The sequence below is a fragment of the Pongo abelii genome, chromosome 10 (assembly GCF_028885655.2).
Source record: "Pongo abelii isolate AG06213 chromosome 10, NHGRI_mPonAbe1-v2.0_pri, whole genome shotgun sequence".
Classification (NCBI taxonomy): Eukaryota; Metazoa; Chordata; class Mammalia; order Primates; family Hominidae; genus Pongo; species Pongo abelii.
In genome coordinates, this window is record NC_071995.2 from 51,294,920 (window position 1) to 51,313,597 (window position 18,678).

Below are 18,678 nucleotides of genomic sequence, written 5' to 3' on the forward strand. Positions count from 1 at the left end.
ACCCGGGGCGCTGTCACAGGCGATGCTCGTGCGGTGTCCGGATGCACGGGTGTCAGCTTCAGCTTTCTGCCCCCACCCCCCGACCCCTAGCCCCGTCCCTGCTCGGCTTGAACTCCCGCTCCTTCCAGGGCCCCCGCCCCTGGCCCCCCGGGACGGACACGCCCTGAGCGGAGGATGCTGCGATGGAGCCGCCGGCCTCTTAAAGGAGCCCGCTGCTGCCATCCGGCGCGCTCCAGGCTCGTACCTGGCCCGCCTGGGCCCCGCGCCTCCTTGCTGGCGGTGTCCTATGGAGGTCCCACCTCAGGCCTTAGGCTGATTCCACAGGAACCCCCTATGACCCGTCTTATAGACTCCTTTCTACATCGGAGAAAGCAGCCCCTCAGTTGGGATCCCTAGCGCTCTGGCATTGCTCCCCCTATCATACCGATCTTGCCAGTTCTCCTTCCCTTGATTGTCACCGCTCACTCCAATTTCACCCATTTGGAATTCACTCGGCTCTAGGCCCCATCCTCCTCCAGTGTTCCTGGATGACCCCTCATTATCATTTCAAGATTCCTCTGGACCTCCAGCCCCGGCTCAGAGTAAGACATCTTTCTTGACCCCTTCTCAGAACACTCATTAGAACCTTTTTTTTTTTTTTAAATGTGGTATCTCCCTTTCTCTCTCCAAGGTCACAAGATTTCCCTCAGCCCAGTGGTTGTGCAACTTTGGGGGAGGAGGCAATGGGGCTCTAGGACTAAACAATGAGCGTCTGCTCAACACCCAGATTAGTTGATTAGTCTTAGGCGGCCAAAATTCACTTTTGCTCTCTTCAGCTGAGAGACCCGACTCATGGTAGAGGGAACAAGACCACCAGGTGCCTAGTCCTTCTAATCCTGTCGTCCCACACTACAGCCTGATTATCAGGCCCCAGAGGTTTCCTGGCCAGTTAAAGAGAGGTTCACTAGAGCGGTTCTAAAAAGGTTTCACAAAAGAAGCAAAACCTGAAGGGAGGTGAAGGACGACCTAGGAAAAGGAAGCAAGTTCTGTGTCACGGAGGCCCAAGGGCCAGGGGCTTAGGCTGTGGGTTGAGAGGACTATCTGAGACGGACTTAAACCTGCACCAGCTCCAGAGCCCTGCGGAAACAGAGATCGGTCCCCTCCGGCGTCTAGGTAAGGCCCACCCTCCCAGACCGCAAAGAGCCAGGATCCGACTGCTGCCTCTCCGGACCAATCACAACCTTCCTTCATCAAGGAGGCGGGGTCAGGGGGGCTGACTTTTCCTTGTCTCCGCCCCCTTAGTCGAAGTAACCAATCTCAATGCGCCTAGGGGAAGTAAACGCAATGGGAGTAACCAATGACGCCATGAAGCTTCTCGTGCGTGCTTGACCCTGCCTCTCCAGCTGCGACAAAGATGGCGCGCGGGCTCTTGGGTTCTGTAGTTTTCTCGCGATCCAAAAGGCTCCGTGCCCTAGTGAGTCCTTACCGCCTCCCTACCCAGCGGCTTCCCCTCCGCTAGTACGCATGTCCACAGCCTCACGGCCCGGGAGAGAGGGGGCGCGGAAGGAAGGAGGCGGGACGGTATTACAAACAAAAAAATACGGCCTTCTCGAGAAGCGACGGCGGAGGGCCCGCTCCTCCCAGAAGGCGGTGCAGCCTGCCCGGGCGAGCCACGCACGCAGAGGGTTGTGGGGCGGATAGCTCCCCTCCAGATGGAGGCTCATGAAGTAGGGTGGGCGGGGGACTCCATATCCCAGCGTGCCCCGCGGCGGGCCCTACCGGCCGCGACTCCGGGCTTGGCCCCGGCCCTAGCTCGTCGGCTGTGTATTGGGGCGCGTGGAGGCTGCAGTCACGGTGGCGCCCGCGGGGACGGAGGAGGGAATGAGTGAAGAGCAAGGCTCCGGCACTACCACGGGCTGCAGGCTGCCTAGGTGAGCCGTCTCGTACCGATTCCTTCAGGGCGAAAAGCGTGGGGCCGTGCGGAGGGAGTAGCGGCGCGGCCCCAGCATGCACCTGGCCTGAGGGGTGTTCCCGGCAAGCACTGGGGCAGTGGGCAGTGGTTCCCGGCGTGCACCGGGGCAGTGGCTGCTGCCTCCAGCTCTAAATAGTTTGGGGCTGGCCCGGTTCCCAGACTGCACTGGAACACTGGGCTTTATGCCCCCACATTCAGTGCATTTGGTGGGTACTGGGTTCCTGGCTTGCACTGTGTCAGGGGGTATGCACTTTCAACCTGCATTGGGGCACAGGATCGTGCCCACCTTAACTGAGGCAGGAGCAATGCATTTTTCCCCCCTTGCTTTGGGGTAGTGGGCCCTACTTTTCCAGCCTGCACCTCCACTTGGAACCCAGCCAATGGATGCTAGAGTGCCTGGGGTTCCTTGGACCCTATGTCCCCCATAATGTGCCTAGGTCTGGTATGGAAGTGCTTGGCCAGGTGGGTGCAGAGAGGGGAGGTGTGATGTGGGTCTGTGCCCCTTCCCCCAGTATAGAGCAAATGCTGGCCGCCAACCCAGGCAAGACCCCGATCAGCCTTCTGCAGGAGTATGGGACCAGAATAGGGAAGACGCCTGTGTACGACCTTCTCAAAGCCGAGGGCCAAGCCCACCAGCCTAATTTCACCTTCCGGGTCACCGTTGGCGACACCAGCTGCACTGGTGAGGAAGGCTTGGGCAGCCTGGCTGGGGTGTGCATTTGCAGGTCCCCATGGCTTTGTTTCTTGGAGTCTCTCTCTTCACAGTCCTTTTCTCCAAGGCCAGTGAGGGAAGGAGAGATTTCAGGGGAAAAGCTACTGACTGGATTGGGAGAACAGGGCTGTAAGAAGGTGGGTAGGATGTGGGAGAGTTAGAGGAGCGAGCAGGACTGCCACAGTGATCTGGCAGATCCCCATCACTCTAGAGGAAAAGTAAGAGAAGATAACTGAAATCCCAGTGGAGTATTTGGGAGAGTGAGTGCCTGGCGTGCTGGGCTCTGTTCCCGGTGCTTAACCAAATTCCCATTTAATTTTAAACCTCAGTCTAACCAGTGATTGTAGGTGGTAGTATCCGCCCCCCCGACTCCTGCCCCCGCCCGCCCATGTTGAATATGAGGAAACTGAGTGTTTGAGATAGTAAATGGCTGGTGCATGGTCACATGCCTAGTATGTGGCAGAGTGGGGCTTTTACTCCAGAGCCTACCCTCTCTTATTCCAGCTCTCTGTATTTATTGAGGGAAAAGAAAGTGCTTTGCAAAGGAAATTAAAGCATTTGAGCTCAGCAGTCCACCCAAGGCGTTTGAGCTCAGAAGTCCTGCTTGGCATGGCTTAATTCTGGAAGCTAATGGAAAGATAAGGGCTCTTCCTTCCAGCATAGTGAAACACTTCCAGTCTTCAGCAGGGGGAGGTTGGTCAGAAGGGGCTTGATTGATTCCCTCTGGCTATGAGGAGAGAGGCTGTGGGATGCTGGTTTCTCTCCTGTCCTTTCAGTGACCTCCAGTATTGCCCATGCCCCCTCTCTCAGGTCAGGGCCCCAGCAAGAAGGCAGCCAAGCACAAGGCAGCTGAGGTGGCCCTCAAACACCTCAAAGGGGGGAGCATGCTGGAGCCGGCCCTGGAGGACAGCAGGTGAGGGAGGAACCGAGGCATCCCAGAAGCCCTTCAAGGAACCCAGGCCCTGCACCACCCCCTCTGCCCCCAGGCCTGGCCAGGTGACACTTAGCCACCCTGACCTGGCCTCTTCCTGAGAGTCCCTCTGGACCTGAACAGGGTTTTCCAGGGCTTCTGCTGCTATGAAGAATTCTTGGGGTGGAGGGGTTGGTTAGCCCCATAGAGGGGTTGTGGCAGTAGGTTGGGGCCTGGGTTAGGGAGGGAGAGGGGTAGAGGCTGAGGCTAAAGAGAGTTACTCCCCAACATACCTCCTTGTTCTAGCAAGATGTCCTTCCTTCACGCGCAGGTTGGAGTCTGTTGCTCCTCTGGTTCTTGGGTACAAAGATACCCTCTTCTCTGAGACCCTCTTTTCTCAATCTTTTTGCCGGTGTTTGGCAGCAAAGGATCCGAGGAGGAAGCTGTTGGTTGAGCCTCCCTGATTCTTTGGCTCAATTTGGAAGTTCTCTTAGGGGATTGGGAGGTCAGGAGGACGTGGGTCCCCCACCCCTCTCTTCCCCCTATACATGGGTGTGAATCAAAGGCCCCCTTCCCCTCGGGAAGTTCTTTTTCTCCCCTAGACTCTTCACTGCCTGAGGACATTCCGGTTTTTACTGCTGCAGCAGCTGCTACCCCAGTTCCATCTGTTGTCCTAACCAGGTATCTGTGTCCCCTGACTGCCTGAGGTGGGTGGAGGAAGGGTTTCTGGTTTTTGGTCCCTCAGTCCTTGGACCCAAGCTGGTCAGGCATGAGGAAGTCTGAGAATAAACAGAATGGAATAGTTGGGAACCAGAACTTGAAGAAATCACAGCAGCTGGTAAGCTCTTGGGACAAGAGGTCATTTGTGATTTTCAGATAGCCTTATGGATGATGTCTGACCATGTTTAAGGGTCTTGCAGGCCCCATTTTCTTCTGGGTTGACCACATGTCAGTTCTGTGTTTGACGCCCATCAGGCACTTCTGGGACTGGAAATACAGTTCTTCTCCCACTGTCCTGGCTTAGATGATACCCAAGTGTTCCAGAATGGAAATGGGCTGGGGCCTGGAGAAGCCCTCCCTTGAGTGGGAGGGGGAAGGAGGCCAACTAGAGCAGGAGGGAGCAGGCTAGATGTGTGGACAGACAGCTGCCTGCCTGGTGGGAATCGGGAGATGGTAGTCGGGAATCTAAAGTAGTGGTTAGGTTTGGAGCTCATGGGCAGGCTCAGATGGAACCCTTCACTTCAACTTTGGCCCTGTGCCCTTTTTCCTTCAGGAGCCCCCCCATGGAACTGCAGCCCCCTGTCTCCCCTCAGCAGTCTGAGTGCAACCCCGTTGGTGCTCTGCAGGTGTGTCCCATCCTCATTTCCCATGCATGCCCGTCTTCCCTTGAGCCAGGGGCCATGAGGGAAGGTTATGTGTGTTTGGGGGTGGGGGTGGTTCCTTGTACTGAGGCCCTTTCCACCCCCCTCTCTCCTTCCTCTCACCTAGAGTCTGAGGCTTCTGTGTGGGGACCAGCGTGGGTGTGAGAAGCCTTTTTTCACTCAGCCTCATGCACCCTGTGTCTCCCTTCCAAGGAGCTGGTGGTGCAGAAAGGCTGGCGGTTGCCGGAGTACACAGTGACCCAGGAGTCCGGGCCAGCCCACCGCAAAGAATTCACCATGACCTGTCGAGTGGAGCGTTTCATTGAGATTGGTAACTGGGCAGGAAGGGGTTCTCACAACTCCTCTCCTGCAGCACTCTGGCCCCAGCCCCAAAGCAGCTCCTGGCCTCACTCTGCTACACCCCCTGCTCTCTTAGCTTCACAGTCCCTGGCTCAGCCCCTTCCTTTTAGCTTCTTGGCAGCCTATTTGTCCCCTTCTCTCTGGCTGACCAGGTTCTCAGGTGCATGGGTAGGTCTTGAGTTCCCCTTTCCAGTTGACATTCTGGGGGGACCCTCAATCCAAGTATGATCTGGGTGGAAGCACTGGGTCTGTGGGGAATCATAACCCAGCAGCCCTCTCTCCACATGCAGGGAGTGGCACTTCCAAAAAATTGGCAAAGCGGAATGCGGCGGCCAAAATGCTGCTTCGAGTGCACACGGTGCCTCTGGATGCCCGGGATGGCAATGAGGTGGAGCCTGATGATGACCACTTCTCCATTGTGAGTGGCTCATGTGGGCCAGGCGCCGTGGCCCATCCTCCATGCCAGGGCAGGGCTCCAGGGACTTGGGTCTGTGACTCAGCAGTGAGCCTCTCTGGGCCCCAGGTCTGCTTCTGCCACAGTCTTCCTACCAGACCCAGGGTTCCTGGGGCCGACTCAGCCTTGACTGTAGGCTTGCTCTGTAGCTCTGTTACTGGGATGAGGAGGGATGCCTGGCCATCTGGCCCAGGGCCTGGTAGTTAGAAGGGGCCACCCAGGGATTGACTAGAGGGAGGCAAGCTGGAGGAAGTATTCTTTGTGCTTTGTTCTCCTTTGACATTGAATGTCTCAATGCCTGGGTCCCACAGTCTCTCACTTCATCTTTCTCACTGTTCCCATCTTGACAGGGTGTGGGCTCCCGCCTGGATGGTCTTCGAAACCGGGGCCCAGGTTGCACCTGGGATTCTCTACGAAATTCAGTAGGAGAGAAGATCCTGTCCCTCCGCAGTTGCTCCCTGGGCTCCCTGGGTGCCCTGGGCCCTGCCTGCTGCCGTGTCCTCAGTGAGCTCTCTGAGGAGCAGGCCTTTCACGTCAGCTACCTGGATATTGGTATGGCTAGCTGGGGAGCGAGCCGGGGGATGGTGGGGGCTGGACCGGAGCAAGTAGAAGGGGGTGATGATAACGTGAACGCACCCCTCCCCAGGGCTACCTCCCCCAACATTGCCTCCCTCCTCTCTCTTGCTCTCCAGAGGAGCTGAGCCTGAGTGGACTCTGCCAGTGCCTGGTGGAACTGTCCACCCAGCCGGCCACTGTGTGTCATGGTTCTGCAACCACTAGGGAGGCAGCCCGTGGTGAGGCTGCCCGCCGTGCCCTGCAGTACCTCAAGATCATGGCAGGCAGCAAGTGAAGCCCCAGCTGGACTCATGGATGTGCACCCTTTGCTCCCTGCTCTTTCTGCCTCTGGGCTCCTGTATCTGCGCAGTTCTGGTACCCTCTGTGGGTGCCATCTCTACCTCTGACACAGACTGCCTGCCTTGAAGCTGAGAAGGCACAGGGCAAGGAGCCAAGGACCACAGAGCCTCAGCCAGCCCAGGATCTGTCCTCATTTTATTGGTGATGATGAATGGGAATGAAATCAGGGGGCTGTCTACTAGAGCCTGGAATAAATATGCTGCTTTGTGGATTTTTAAGCCCTTCTCTTCTGTTTCCCTGAGCAGTGTGGATAGCAGAGGAGGTCACCACATTACTTTTGTGTGCCTTCCCTGAGCGCCTGTTCCAGCCATTCTCCTGTTTTCCTTTCTGGTGGGAGTAGGCTGGGCGCAGTGGCCTCGTGGAATGTTGTTGGCTGCCTTGCTGGAGGGCTGGGTTTGGTGGAGGGGAAGGGCGGTGGTTCTTGCCCTTGGGCTTCCACCCAGCCCTGTAAAGTCTCACACAGACACACATGGATTCAGTAGCCAGACAATTTTATTTGGGGGGCAAACATTGACACTTTTGGGTGTGGACCTTGCATGCAGACATATCAAGGGATGACATGTCACTTCTTCCCAAAGCGTTGAGGGGCAGCCAGGCTCCAGAACTGGGAATTCAGCCCCTCTCCAGCCCGGGGACTCAGCCGTTCATTGCTCCAGGATCCCCGGGTATTTCTGCCAAACCTTAGGAAAGATTTGTCCTCAGGTCCCCGCAGTCTCCCTTCTCTAGCCCCCTTCCTTCTCCTCTTTCTCTGCCTCCTGCCCTTTCCACCCCCAGCCCCTGCCATGCTTGTGTCCCTTTCAGACTCACCTCTGGGGCTGAAACAGGAATCCTTGGCTCCGGCCAGGTCTCTCCATTGCCTGGAGCAGGTAGTGCAACAGTGACCCAAAGGTCTGGGCATCCTGTGGTGGGAGGGGCTCGCTGTCTTTCTCCTGTGCCAAGGGGGTATCGGGGAAGGAAGATGGGCAAATACCCTGGACACGTAAGTCACAAGGGGAAGGGACTGGCTTCCAGGGGGAAGGGGTAGGAGGCTGCGGAACCATTTCCTCAGATGTGAGGACCTAATGACAACCTTGGCAGCCAGAGAAAGTAGAACCTAGAGCACAAGTCTCAATCGAGGTAGAGGCAATGGTGATATGGGGATGGGACACACACTCACCGCGGAGAGCTGGTCTTCCTGCCGGCCTCCTGGCCCTTCAGCACAGCCCCGGTCTATTAACAGCAGCAGCACCAGCAGTGCAGCAGCCTGCCTAGAATCCATGCTGCCATCCACCCTCCTACAGCCACCTCAGCCTCTTATACCTGCTGTTCCCCCACCCCCAGCCTCACAGTAGCCTTAGGGGAATCTAGAGCAGGCAAATGGAAATGCAGGGCTCATTAGGAGCCGCCTGGGATCTCCTCCCATGGCGCCCCCAGGACTTCATGCTCTCAGCCTCCTGCCCCCGGCCCCTAAGCCTGGAGTTACAGACTTTATTAGATGCATAAATCCTGTCTCCAGAGCTCAAGAAGCATCATTAGTTGCAGGCGCTTTGTCAGAGCCAGGCCCTGGGGAGTCTTACATGAACCCCTAATCCTTCAACAGGTTGGAGAGCTTCAGTTTATCACTTCCCCTCTTTCCTAACCTGTAGACTAAAGCACAAGAAACTCATGTCAGGAGGGGTTAAGTAGGATGTCCTGGAGTAGAAGAGGAGTGGGAAGAACCAGGGTCAGAGTCTGTCAGGATGACCAGGCCTGGTCCTCTGCTCCTGGGGCTGGCAGTCAGGGCAACACAGCCCATCCTCTGCTTGTGTGCCTCTTGGAGGCTACTCAGATTTGCCTGTGGATAGAAAAAATATATTCAACTTCATGATGATGGAGAGAATTTAACTTTTTTTTTTTTTTCTTTTTGAGACGGGAGTTTTGCTCTTTTTGCCCAGGCTGGAGTGCAGTGGCGCGATCTCGGCTCACTGCAACCTGTGGCTCCCGGGTTCAAGCGATTCTCCTGCCTCAGCCTCCCAAGTAGCTGGGACTACAGGTGTCAACCACCATGCCCAGCCTGTATCTTTTTTTTTTTTTTTAATTAAAAACCATTCTTTTTGGCCGGGTGCAGTGCCTCACACCTGTAACCCCGGCACTTTGGGAGACCGAGGCGGGTGGATCACCTGAGGGCAGGAATTCGAGACCAGCCTGGCCAACATGGTGAAACCCTGTCTCTACTAGAAATACAAAAATTAGCTGGGCGTGGTGGCAGGCACCTGTAATCTCAGCTACTCAGGAGGCTGAGGCAGGAGAATCACTTGAACCCGGGAGGCAGAGGTTGCAGTGAGCCAAGATGGCACCACTACACTCCAGCCTTGGCAAAAAGAGAGAAACTCTGTCTCAAAAAAAAAAAATTATTAAGATATAGAGGGAGGCTACAGGATTTTGGAGCCCACTGAATGAGTGTGGCTTCAAATCTTTGCAGACAGACCCCCGTCTTCACTAGAGAGCACTGCTTCTGGCCTGCCTCATCGCCCTTCCTATAGTCACCCTCCACAGCTGAAGCACTGCTGCCACCCTGTGGCCACAGCTCCTCACTGCCAGCTCCGGCCATTTCCTTTTCCTAGAATAGACCCTCTGCAGAGGAAGTGAGGAGGGTGAGGCTGAGTGGAGGTGCTAGGGTCCAGACTCCAGGGAGTCCCAGAAGGACAGGAGCAGGCTACTATGGGGCTGGACTATCATTCTGCCCCCGACTCTGGTCACCACAGCCTCTGCCTGGCTCTGGCTCTGGCTCTCACATAGAGTAGCCTAGAATCCTGTCTTAAGAAAAATTAGAATCACTAATCCTCAGGGAGAGGCCTTCAAAGCCATATGGTACGGGTTCCTTCTAATCTTCGAGTCCCTTTTGGAGCATCCCCACCAGCGTGGGTCTCTAGCCTGTGCCGAGGAAGAGCCAAGACGTAAAGGCCTTGGCCTCTGCTTGAGCAAGCTGTCTCCAGCTCTGAGCTTCAGTTTCCTCACCTGAAACGTGGGCCCATTTTACAAGGAACTCCTTCCTAGGGTGTGCATTACTTAACATACTTTTTGTAATCCACTCAATAAAACAGCTGGCATAGAACAGATATCATCAAAATGTTAGCTGTGATTGCCTCATGTGCCCCAGTCAGGGAACTTACCATCTCCTCAGTCTTCGGACATATTTATCCTTGTGCCGAGGGGGCTTTGGGCTTCCTGTGACTTCTACTCGGGGTCTTAGTTTGCTCCATTAAGTCTCAACAGAACATCTCATCTCTTCCATGTGTAAAAGCTCTTCATATTTTTGAAGACAGAGTTCATTCTTACACTCCAGCCTTTTTTTTTTTTTTTAAGATGGAGTCTGGCTCTGTCACCCAGGCTGGAGTGCAGTGGTGCGATCTCGGCTCACTGCAACCTCTCTGCCTCCCGGGTTCAGGCGATTCTCCTGCCTCAGCCTCCCAAGTAGCTGGGATTACAGGCACACACCACTATGCCCGGCTAATTTTTGTATTTTAGTAGGGATGGGGTTTCACCATGTTGGCCAGGCTGGTCTTGAACTCCTGACCTCAAGCAATCCACCCGCCTTGGCCTCCCAAAGTGTTGGGATTACAGGCGTGAGCCACTGCACCTGGCCCACTCCATAGTCTTTTTTGCTCAAGGGGAAGCACACCACTCTTTAAGGCAAGGCATCTAGGAACCAACTTATCCTTTAGATACGTAGATTAGAGCAGGTTTGGATCTGGATGCTCCAGATACTGTATTTCTGTTAATGCAGACTAAGCCAGGGTAAACCTTTTTGTAAGCTTTGTCTCATGGTTGGTCCCAACCATAGAACCTGACATTCATCATCATGGTATCTTGTAGTTTTACCTTTTTTTTTTTTTGAGACGGAGGTTTGCTCTTGTTGCCCAGGCTGGAGTGCAATGGCTTGATCTCGACTCACCGCAACATCTGCTTCCCAGGTTCAAGTGATTCTCTTGCCTCAACCTCCCGAGTAGCTAGGATTACAGGCATGCACCACTGCACCTGGCTAGTTTTGTATTTTCAGTAGAGATGGGGTTTCTCCATGTTGGTCAGGCTGGTCTTGAACTCCCGACCTCAGGTGATCCGCCTGCCTGGGACTCCCAAAGTTTTGGGATTACAGGCGTGAGCCATTGCGCCCGGCCGGTTTACCACTTCTTAAAAGGGAGTATCAAGGCTACGGGGAGATGGCTCTTCTGTGGGCAGTAGCTGCTGCATCCCAGCATGATCCTTGTCTGCTCCTATGTGACAGAGGTCCAGAGGAGCAGCGGTGTGAGGGTGGATGGGACACTGCAGAGCTGGTTCTGGGCCAGACAGAACTCAGTTGTAATCCTAGCTCTTGTACTTCACTGTGTGACTTGGCTAAACCTCAGTTTATCATCAATAAAATGAAGTGACTATTCCTGTTATCACTAGGTGAACAGTAAGCAATCTACCATTCCATGTAGCATAGGGCAGCCATTCCACGTTTACCATCCTGCTGCTTCTAGTATTTCTCTAAACATCAATTACAAGTGGCTCTGGGCTGAGCTGCATTCAGAAAAAGGCTGGTTTAGCTGGCTCCCTGTGTCCAGGATGGAGGTAACTGGTCTCCTTTGAAGTTGGAATGGGTTGATTCCTCTAATTTGGTAAACTGCCCAGTTTTCAGAGTGCAGTTTCAGTGGTGGGAACCTCCAAAACTTCATAATCTGGGCTTTGGTATTTGGCTTTCAGCAATTTCCTTTCTTATCCTTCTCTGGACCCCCATGTGCTCCTGGCCACAGCACAGTGAAGAGCACCACTGCCTTTCCTGCTTTCCTCAGGGGGCACAGGCTATTTGTGTCAAGTGTCTACCGAACATCAGCCACAGATAGCTTCTTAAATCATTTCTCTCCTACTGGGAAACTCCAGAGACACCTGCTATCTCTTTTGTCAAATTCTTCAGCCTGGCTCATTGTTCTCATTTGTGATGTTAATTATAAAGGAATATACAGATGCAATAAATTATCTGTGATTTCCCTACACCTCTTCCTGATTCCCACAGTCTCTGAGCATTACCTGTTTTTCTTATGAACTCTTACCTGCTTTGTTTGTTTTTTTTTTGAGATGGAGTTTCACTCTTGTTGCCCAGGCAATGGCGCGATCTTAGCTTACTACAACCTCTGCCTCCCAGGTTCAAGTGATTCTCCTGCCTCAGCCTCCTGAGTAGCTGGGATTACAGGCGCCCGCCACCAATACCCGGCTAATTTTTGTATTTTTAGTAGAGATGGGGTTTCTCCATGTTGGCCAGGCTGGTCTCAAACTCCTGCCCTCAGGTGATCCACCCGCCTCAGCCTCCCAAAGTGCTGGGATTACAGGCATGAGCCACCATGCCCAGTTTTCTTACCTGCCTCTAAATAAACTCTACCCCTCATTTCCAGACCAGCCTCCTCCTTACCATAGAAAGCTATACTTTCCGTCTTTGTCTGTGTGTGTGCTCCCTGGTCACAAAGGCCACTTTTTTTTAATGGTTGGGTGGGGGTTGGCAACAAAACACTGAAAAGTAAAAGGCCATTTGCCATCAGCAACTCTCCCATCCACCATCCACATAAAGCACATATTAAGTTTCCTGTGAGTACCTGCTGCCAGGATGCCAAGGGCCCTTGTCTCCAAGGCAGTCCACAGGAGCTCTGCCCTGGGCCTTCTGCCGTACTTTGTAATTTATAGAAATCATCCACTTTCTTTAGGCTGTATCTCCCGTGTATAAAAACTAGAGACAAAAATCTCTGTTCCTTCTGTCCTAAGAAATGGGGGAGTGAGGAAGATGACAGACGCGAAAGGCCAGTGACCTCCCAGAAAAGTGGACAATGGGGGCTGTGGATAGAGGAGTGAAGCATCAGACATAACAGTGGTTCACTTGATAGTTTAATGTTATATTTGCAGCATAAATAAGGCACAATATATGCCAGGGCAAGGGAGGGAGGGAGAAGGCATGGCTGGGGGGATAACTGCTAAGTGGCAAGGGGGAAAGGAAGACAGTATGGTTAGGGAGAATAGAGCGAAGCCCCTGCCTCAGCCCAGTCCCAGGAGATTGTGAGAACCAGCTCACAGGGATCATGCTGAATCAGGTGGAGGGGAAAAGGGAAAAGACAGTTTTGTAACAAAAAACAAAACAGCCTGCAGCACTGCATCCTCCTACCTGTCAAAGGCCACCACTGGGCACTGGGGAGACCCAGACCAAGTTGAGTTCCTTGACAAGATGGAGAGGTGTTGCTACATGTCAAAAATATATAGATGAACAGAGATATAATCATAGATACACACTGCTTCCTTTTCAATAGATACTATGTTAGGATGTGGCAGCCTCCACTCTTGGGGCTGGAAGCTCATCTCCTCCCTGCCTGAAAGGTGTGTGTGTTGTAGGGGGAGGAACGGGACAGCTGAAGCTCTGGCTGGTCCTTACTGTAACAGAGAACATAGAGTGACCAGTCTGCAAGGGAATATGGGACAACTCCTGTCCAGACCAATGCATGGTTTTAGGGATATGACTAGAAAGAAGACAAATCTAGCTTTTGAGATCAGTGATATGACGGGGATTACTTTAATGGGAATGGAGGAAGAGACTGAAAGAAATGGAAGAATGTTAGTCCAAAGACAAAAGATGTATTTGAAATATCCTCCATACCTGTAAGAATTTCCCAGCTTATCCCTAAGAAACGGTTCTCAACCTTTAGTGTGCATTAGAATCACTTGGAGTGCTTTTAAATCCTGCCCCCAGAGTCTGTGATTCAATAGGTCTGGGATGGGGCCTGAGAATGTGTATTTCTAACAAGTTCCCAGATTATTGTGGCACTGATGCTGCTGGTCCTGGACCACATTCTGGGAACAACTGCCCTAAGGTAAAGTCAGTGAAACTATTGCTCATAGCCACTTCTTACAGCTAAAACATCACTCACCAGTAGCTACTGTTGGTGAGATAACTCTGTGCTATTAGCCCCCCATTAAAAAAATAAACCCTAGTAGCTATGATACAAACCTACATCTACAAAGGACATAAGCTCCTTTAACCTGCCCTACTCTCCCCAGCCTTTTCTCATTCTGGGGTAGGACTTTACCCCAAAGAGAGACAACTCAACTGGTGCAGAGGGTGGTAATGGTGGCCAGCAGCCACCTATGCTCATTCCTGCTGGGTAACCACCTTGGTATGGGGTGCGGGAATTTATGTCTGTATGCACATTTGTGTGTACAAACAGACACACAGAAATCAGTCCTGTACTATGAGAGGGATGACTAGAGTTGTGGGAGGCTGTAGTGGGGTGGAGGGAGTCCTTTAATCTGCCTTAGGATCCCCACCTTTCCTGTTCTTCCAGACACCCCCACCCCCGTCAAACATTAAGTCTAAAGAAAGCAGAAAGAGCATATCAACAAGGCATATGTGATATAGCTAGGAAGACTGGAATCTAAACAGACTGGTTATGAAATAAAAAAAAAATAACATATTTCCTTCCTGTGTATACAATGTACAATATTAATGAAAAATTAATGATTTGGGGATGGGAAGGAAGTTATGAAAAAAGGAGAAAACTGGCGGGGATAGCTGTATCAGGGGCTAGCACCTTTAAGGAGCCTCTCGGTGTGGAGCGGCGGAGCCCCAGAAACCACAGGAAGAATTTTTTTTGTGTCTGTTTGGTGGTCCAGGCTGTACATAGGGCACGGTTGGGGTTAAGCACTCCATCTACCAGGATGGGTGGTGCTAGAGGGCAGTGAATCAAGAAAGGAGCCAAAACCAACAGAACAGGGATAGAGAAGTGAGCGAGAGGAGGTTCAGTTTGCTCAGTCCCTCTTTAACCACTACTTAGAGTACATGGTCTAATGCTTAGGGCCAAGGAGGGAGGTAAAGGCTAAGGAAGTCAGATTTGAGGTACATAACCAGCAGCAAAAGAGTAAGTAAAGGGGGCATGACTTTTTTTTTTTTGGCCTCTCTAGTATTGTGGGAGGCTTTCTTAGACTTTTTAACTCTAAGCAAGCTTTCTGTTGGGGGAATGGGGCAGAAAGTGAGCAGACCAGAAGACCTGGTTCTGTCCCCTTCCTCTGTGGCCTCGGGTACGTGGCAGCTAGCTAGAGTGCTTGTGTATCGAGCACTCACATTGGAGTGGGGTGGGAAGCCTGAGTCCTGTATTCACATGAACGAATTCAGGACACCCACCATACACTCAGCTCCTTTCTGAAAGTGTCCTCCCTTAGGCCTCTAGAAAGGCCATGGACTTTAGGAAGGGCCAAGTGACACCTTCCATGATGTCTGGTTCTGGTCCAGATGGATCTGGAAGACAAAGACTGGGGGAGAGTGACCACATGGCTGGTAGCAATAACAAGGTAAGTGAAGTTATCTTTGACTATCAGAGAAGTTTCAGGGTAAGCAATTATTCTGCCTCCTTAGTGAGACTGAGAACCAACTCAAGAACTATCTAGGGGGTTGTGACCTGCTGCTTCCTTATTTCAGTACCATTTTGTTACTGTGGTTCTGGCAGTGCTCCTCATTGAGGTCCTGTATACATCTTCCCACTGATAAAAATGAAGTTAGGACTAGATAATTAGTCATGGGGGCTAAGAAATAAAAAAGACCCTCTACATAAATTAGCCACCCAACACAGGGACAGACTGGCAGGGCATGTATGCAGTGACAAATTAATTCTTAACTGTAAAAACACTTGACTGAAGGGGGAAGAAAAATAGTCAAGAGTCTTAGGAAAGCTCCTTAGGAGCCATAAACTCAGTCAAGCTTTAGGGCAAGGCTGCTACTGGGAAATCAAGACAATAAAAAATGAAACAAAACTCTAAAGCAGGAGAAAATCCCAGGGAGCAGTCGGCTAAAGGGGAAGTCCTGAGCACAGGTTATGGCTGTGAATTTTTAAAGGCAAAAGTGAAGTCCCTGGATGTGGTAACCTGCATCTTGACCATCTGCCATAACATTTGCTAGTCTGAATCACTTCAGGGCCTATTCCTGTTGGGTACCTGGTGGTAGAGGATGAGAAAACCATGTTTTCTCTCCTTTGTCTTTAGGGGTGTGGCCTGTTCAGCACCAGCTCTGAAAAGCAGGAGGGGAAATTTAAAACAAATGCAGCAGAACCTGTTACCTGACTGGTTCACTAGGACAGGATATCACTTTAAGGAAATGGGACTCTTGTAGCTTAGAACATTTTCTCATTCCCCTGTGACAGTCAATTTTGGAGACAAAATAAGAAAGGAAGCTGGCAGTTATTTTGTATGTATGTTCAAGATGGAGGTAGGAAAGATGGAGAGAAGGACATTCTTGGCTTGCACAGATGGCAGAAAGTGGCTCTGGGACAACTGGAAGGGTTTCATACGGAAAGGCAATTAAAGCTGACCTATCTATCCACAGGCCTCTGGCTCTGAATTGCTTCCTATGGTCCTGGTAGAAACTGCCTAGTTCAGAGCCAAGGGGAGATGAGACGCCTTAACGTGGAAGAAAGAGGGACAAGAGAGATGAACTGCTCCCTCTGCAACCCAACTCTTCAAAGCAAGAATGGTTGAGAGCAACAGTCACCAATTTCCCAGGCCAGAACCTGGGGTCCTTTGCTGGGACCAGTTCTGCACTTTCCCTCTCCCCTTCCTCCCTCCTTTCAATCTTATACTCAAGTAAACCCACTCAGGATCTTGGCTATGACGCTTCAAGATCCTGGAGCACTGCATGTAAGGAGAAGAGAGCAGAAATGGGTTGAAGAAACTCTGGAGGACCTGGAAGACCTAGTGGCTAAGCTAGGAACCTGGTGAAAGAGAAAGAAGATAGTCCAGATGATGATGGGCACTTGTGAACAGAAGACTCTAGCTCAGAAAAGCAGACAGATGTGTGAGGGGAGAGATGGGGTAGAACAAACATGACAGCCTCCAGGAGGGCTGCGTCTGAAGTAGTTACAGAAGAGAGACAGGGGCGGTAATGTTGACAGGGGAATGAAGAGGGAGAAGCAGGAGCAGAAAAATGACCAAAGATGACAATATGTACGCTTTGGCTGGTAAATTCTTATAAAACATAAAGGAATCAATTAATCCCTAACATGACGGAACAAGCTTTGAAATACTTTGTTCCTGTCTGCCCTGATGATTAAAACTAAAGAAGGAGGGAGGGGAGGAGACAGAATCAGCCAGTCAGATTCTAGGCCCCTCCCTTTTCACTACCAAGCAATCTTTAATAATAAGGCCACAAAATGAGGTTGCCAAGGCTTAGCGGGGTGGTGGGAAAGACCCCACCACTACACTACATAAAGTCAAGGGACAAAATGAGGTACCCAAATAGCTCTGCAAATAGATGAAAAAGAATTAGAACTCTTGAGGGTTTCTTTCTTTTTGCTTTTTTTTTTTTGGTGGCAGGTAGGGAGAAGGAATAAAGCTTATGGAAAAACTGGAAAATACTGCTACTTCATACATCAAAGGTAACCTTACATTCTCCGTAAGTGAATGTTTTAACTAGAATTAAGGAAGAGGAAAAAGGAAACGGGGTAAATAAGCAGCTATGGGAGACAGAGTCCTGAGTCCATGGGGTGGCTGGGGCTGGGTCAGTGGGTGATATGCCATCAAATCTAGCCTCCCTCTATCTGGCAGGAAGTGCCATGCTGGTAAGGAACAAAAAGGTAACAGCCACGGCTTAGTGGGAAGAGAGGGAACTGAGAAACCCCAAACCTAGAAGTGCAAAGGGTTAGTGTTAAAAGAGACAGATACACGTGCATGGGGCAGGGGTGATTGTTCGGACCATCTGGAAAGGCCTTTGGCTGTGGGTGCATCAGAAACCCCACCCTGGGGGATGATCTATGAGGCTCTGGGGCTGGGAGGCCCCCAGCACAGGTGTCAAACGTACATGACCACATGGCTAAAAAGCCCCATATCTGTCCATTACTCACAACACACAATTCCCCCCCACCCATATTGCCATGTCCAAGGCAGATGGGAGGGGATAAGATGACATCTCTCTTGGCTCTTGGGTGGGCGAGCTCTGGCTGAGGACCTCTTCACCAGAGGAGGCATCATCTGCCCGCAGACTGGGACTGTGGGGTCATGATTACATGCGATTGTATCGGCATGCTCAGTTCTGTCCTTTGGCTGGCCATCTGAGTGAGGACCGAGGTGGCCACAGCTTCAGCTGCAGAGCGAACACTGAGGCCATTGCTAGGGGCTGTTGCTGAGCTGTGCTGAATCACAGGGGCTGGAGAACCCGTTGGCTCTGAGCTTTCCTTGGGGCTTTCTGCCAGGAAGGAGGGCAAAGAGCAGAGAGCAATTGGTTAGAAAACAGAATGGGGAAAGAGGCAGGACTACCTTTTGCCATAATTCTAAAGGAGCCCAAAAGGGAAATGAAACCCATCTTTTTTTGGGGAAAACTTCCCCAAAAAATCCTGGCTTCTAAGTCATAAATGGGCTAGGAAATGGGAAGTTGTAAGAAGGGAAGAACTAGGCCAAAATTAACCTATCTATCCCAATAAAATGAATCTCCAACATGTTAATTACACTGTCTGGTTTCTAGGTCTTTGCATAGTTCATTACCAACTCTTATTATTATTCATTACTTCTATTCTTTCTTGTTTTTAAGAGATAGGGTCTCAAGTGATCCTCCTGCCTTGGCCTCTCAAAGTGCTGGGATTATAGGCATGAGCCACTGCGCCTGGCCTTCATTTCTTTAAAGGTGATTTAAAATAGATCTCTTTTTAGCCATCCTCTTTGATTAATTCTCACAGGAACTGAATTATTCCATTATTTTATTTATTTATTTTTTTTTCCTAAGACTGAGTCTTGCTCTGTTGCCCAGGCTGGAGTGCAGTGGTGCGATCTCAGCTCACTGCAACCTCCGCCATCCAGGTTCAAGCGATTCTCGTGCCTCAGCCTTCCAAGTAGCTGGGACTACAGGTGCACACTGCCACACCTGGCTAATTTTTGTACTTTTAGTAGAGATGGGGTTTTGCCATGTTAGCTAGGCTGGTCTCGAACTCCTGACCTCAAGTGATCGGCCTGCCTTGGCCTCCCAAAGTGCTGGGATTATAGGCGTGAGCCACTGTTGCAGGC

The 18,678-nt window shown here is 51.5% G+C and overlaps 3 protein-coding genes across 11 annotated transcripts in view; 1 reads left to right on the forward strand and 2 right to left on the reverse strand.

The window, feature by feature from the left end:
• The first annotated feature begins 17 nt into the window (after nucleotides 1-17).
• TARBP2 (TARBP2 subunit of RISC loading complex) lies at nucleotides 18-6,881 on the forward strand. 2 transcript variants are annotated; one of them, XM_024256682.3, is made up of 9 exons: nucleotides 18-1,910; nucleotides 2,464-2,633; nucleotides 3,474-3,576; nucleotides 4,159-4,254; nucleotides 4,847-4,919; nucleotides 5,148-5,265; nucleotides 5,585-5,712; nucleotides 6,099-6,300; nucleotides 6,441-6,881. In XM_024256682.3, exons 1-9 carry the CDS (start codon nucleotides 1,861-1,863, stop codon nucleotides 6,596-6,598), a joined length of 1,098 nt encoding a protein of 365 aa, XP_024112450.2. In that variant the 5' UTR covers nucleotides 18-1,860; the 3' UTR covers nucleotides 6,599-6,881. The 2 variants fall into 2 exon arrangements, with proteins under 2 accessions (XP_024112450.2, XP_054384023.1); XM_054528048.2 differs by lacking the exon at nucleotides 18-1,910 and adding an exon at nucleotides 2,033-2,157 and having other exon boundaries at nucleotides 2,469-2,633.
• Nucleotides 6,882-7,137: 256 nt separating this feature from the next.
• On the reverse strand, nucleotides 7,138-7,921 carry NPFF (neuropeptide FF-amide peptide precursor). 2 transcript variants are annotated; one of them, XM_002823323.6, is made up of 3 exons: nucleotides 7,820-7,921; nucleotides 7,471-7,592; nucleotides 7,138-7,343 (listed from the first exon to the last, which is right to left on the reverse strand). In XM_002823323.6, exons 1-3 carry the CDS (start codon nucleotides 7,919-7,921, stop codon nucleotides 7,226-7,228), a joined length of 342 nt encoding a protein of 113 aa, XP_002823369.1. In that variant the 3' UTR covers nucleotides 7,138-7,225. The 2 variants fall into 2 exon arrangements, with proteins under 2 accessions (XP_002823369.1, XP_009246082.1); XM_009247807.4 differs by lacking the exon at nucleotides 7,820-7,921 and having other exon boundaries at nucleotides 7,471-7,774.
• A 382-nt stretch (nucleotides 7,922-8,303) lies between these two features.
• Nucleotides 8,304-18,678, reverse strand: part of ATF7 (activating transcription factor 7) — a 113,343-nt gene continuing 102,968 nt past the window's right edge. For 4 of the 7 annotated variants that reach the window (XM_024256161.3, XM_024256162.3, XM_024256163.3 and 1 more), the window contains one exon: nucleotides 12,525-17,866. In XM_024256161.3, coding sequence (XP_024111929.2) covers nucleotides 17,649-17,866 — 218 coding nt within the window. In that variant the 3' untranslated portion in view covers nucleotides 12,525-17,648. 7 annotated transcript variants of the gene reach the window in all.

Coding starts and splice junctions, on each gene's coding strand:
- NPFF (XM_009247807.4), bottom strand. CDS start 7,703: ATGGTTCCGCAGCCTCCTACCCCTTCCCCCTGGAAGCCAGTCCCTTCC. Junction 7,344..7,470: donor TTCCTGTTTCAGCCCCAGAG/GTGAGTCTGAAA, acceptor ATCTTTCCTAAG/GTTTGGCAGAAATACCCGGG.
- TARBP2 (XM_024256682.3), top strand. CDS start 1,861: ATGAGTGAAGAGCAAGGCTCCGGCACTACCACGGGCTGCAGGCTGCCT. Junction 3,577..4,158: donor CCGGCCCTGGAGGACAGCAG/GTGAGGGAGGAA, acceptor CCCCTCGGGAAG/TTCTTTTTCTCCCCTAGACT. Junction 5,266..5,584: donor GGAGCGTTTCATTGAGATTG/GTAACTGGGCAG, acceptor CTCCACATGCAG/GGAGTGGCACTTCCAAAAAA.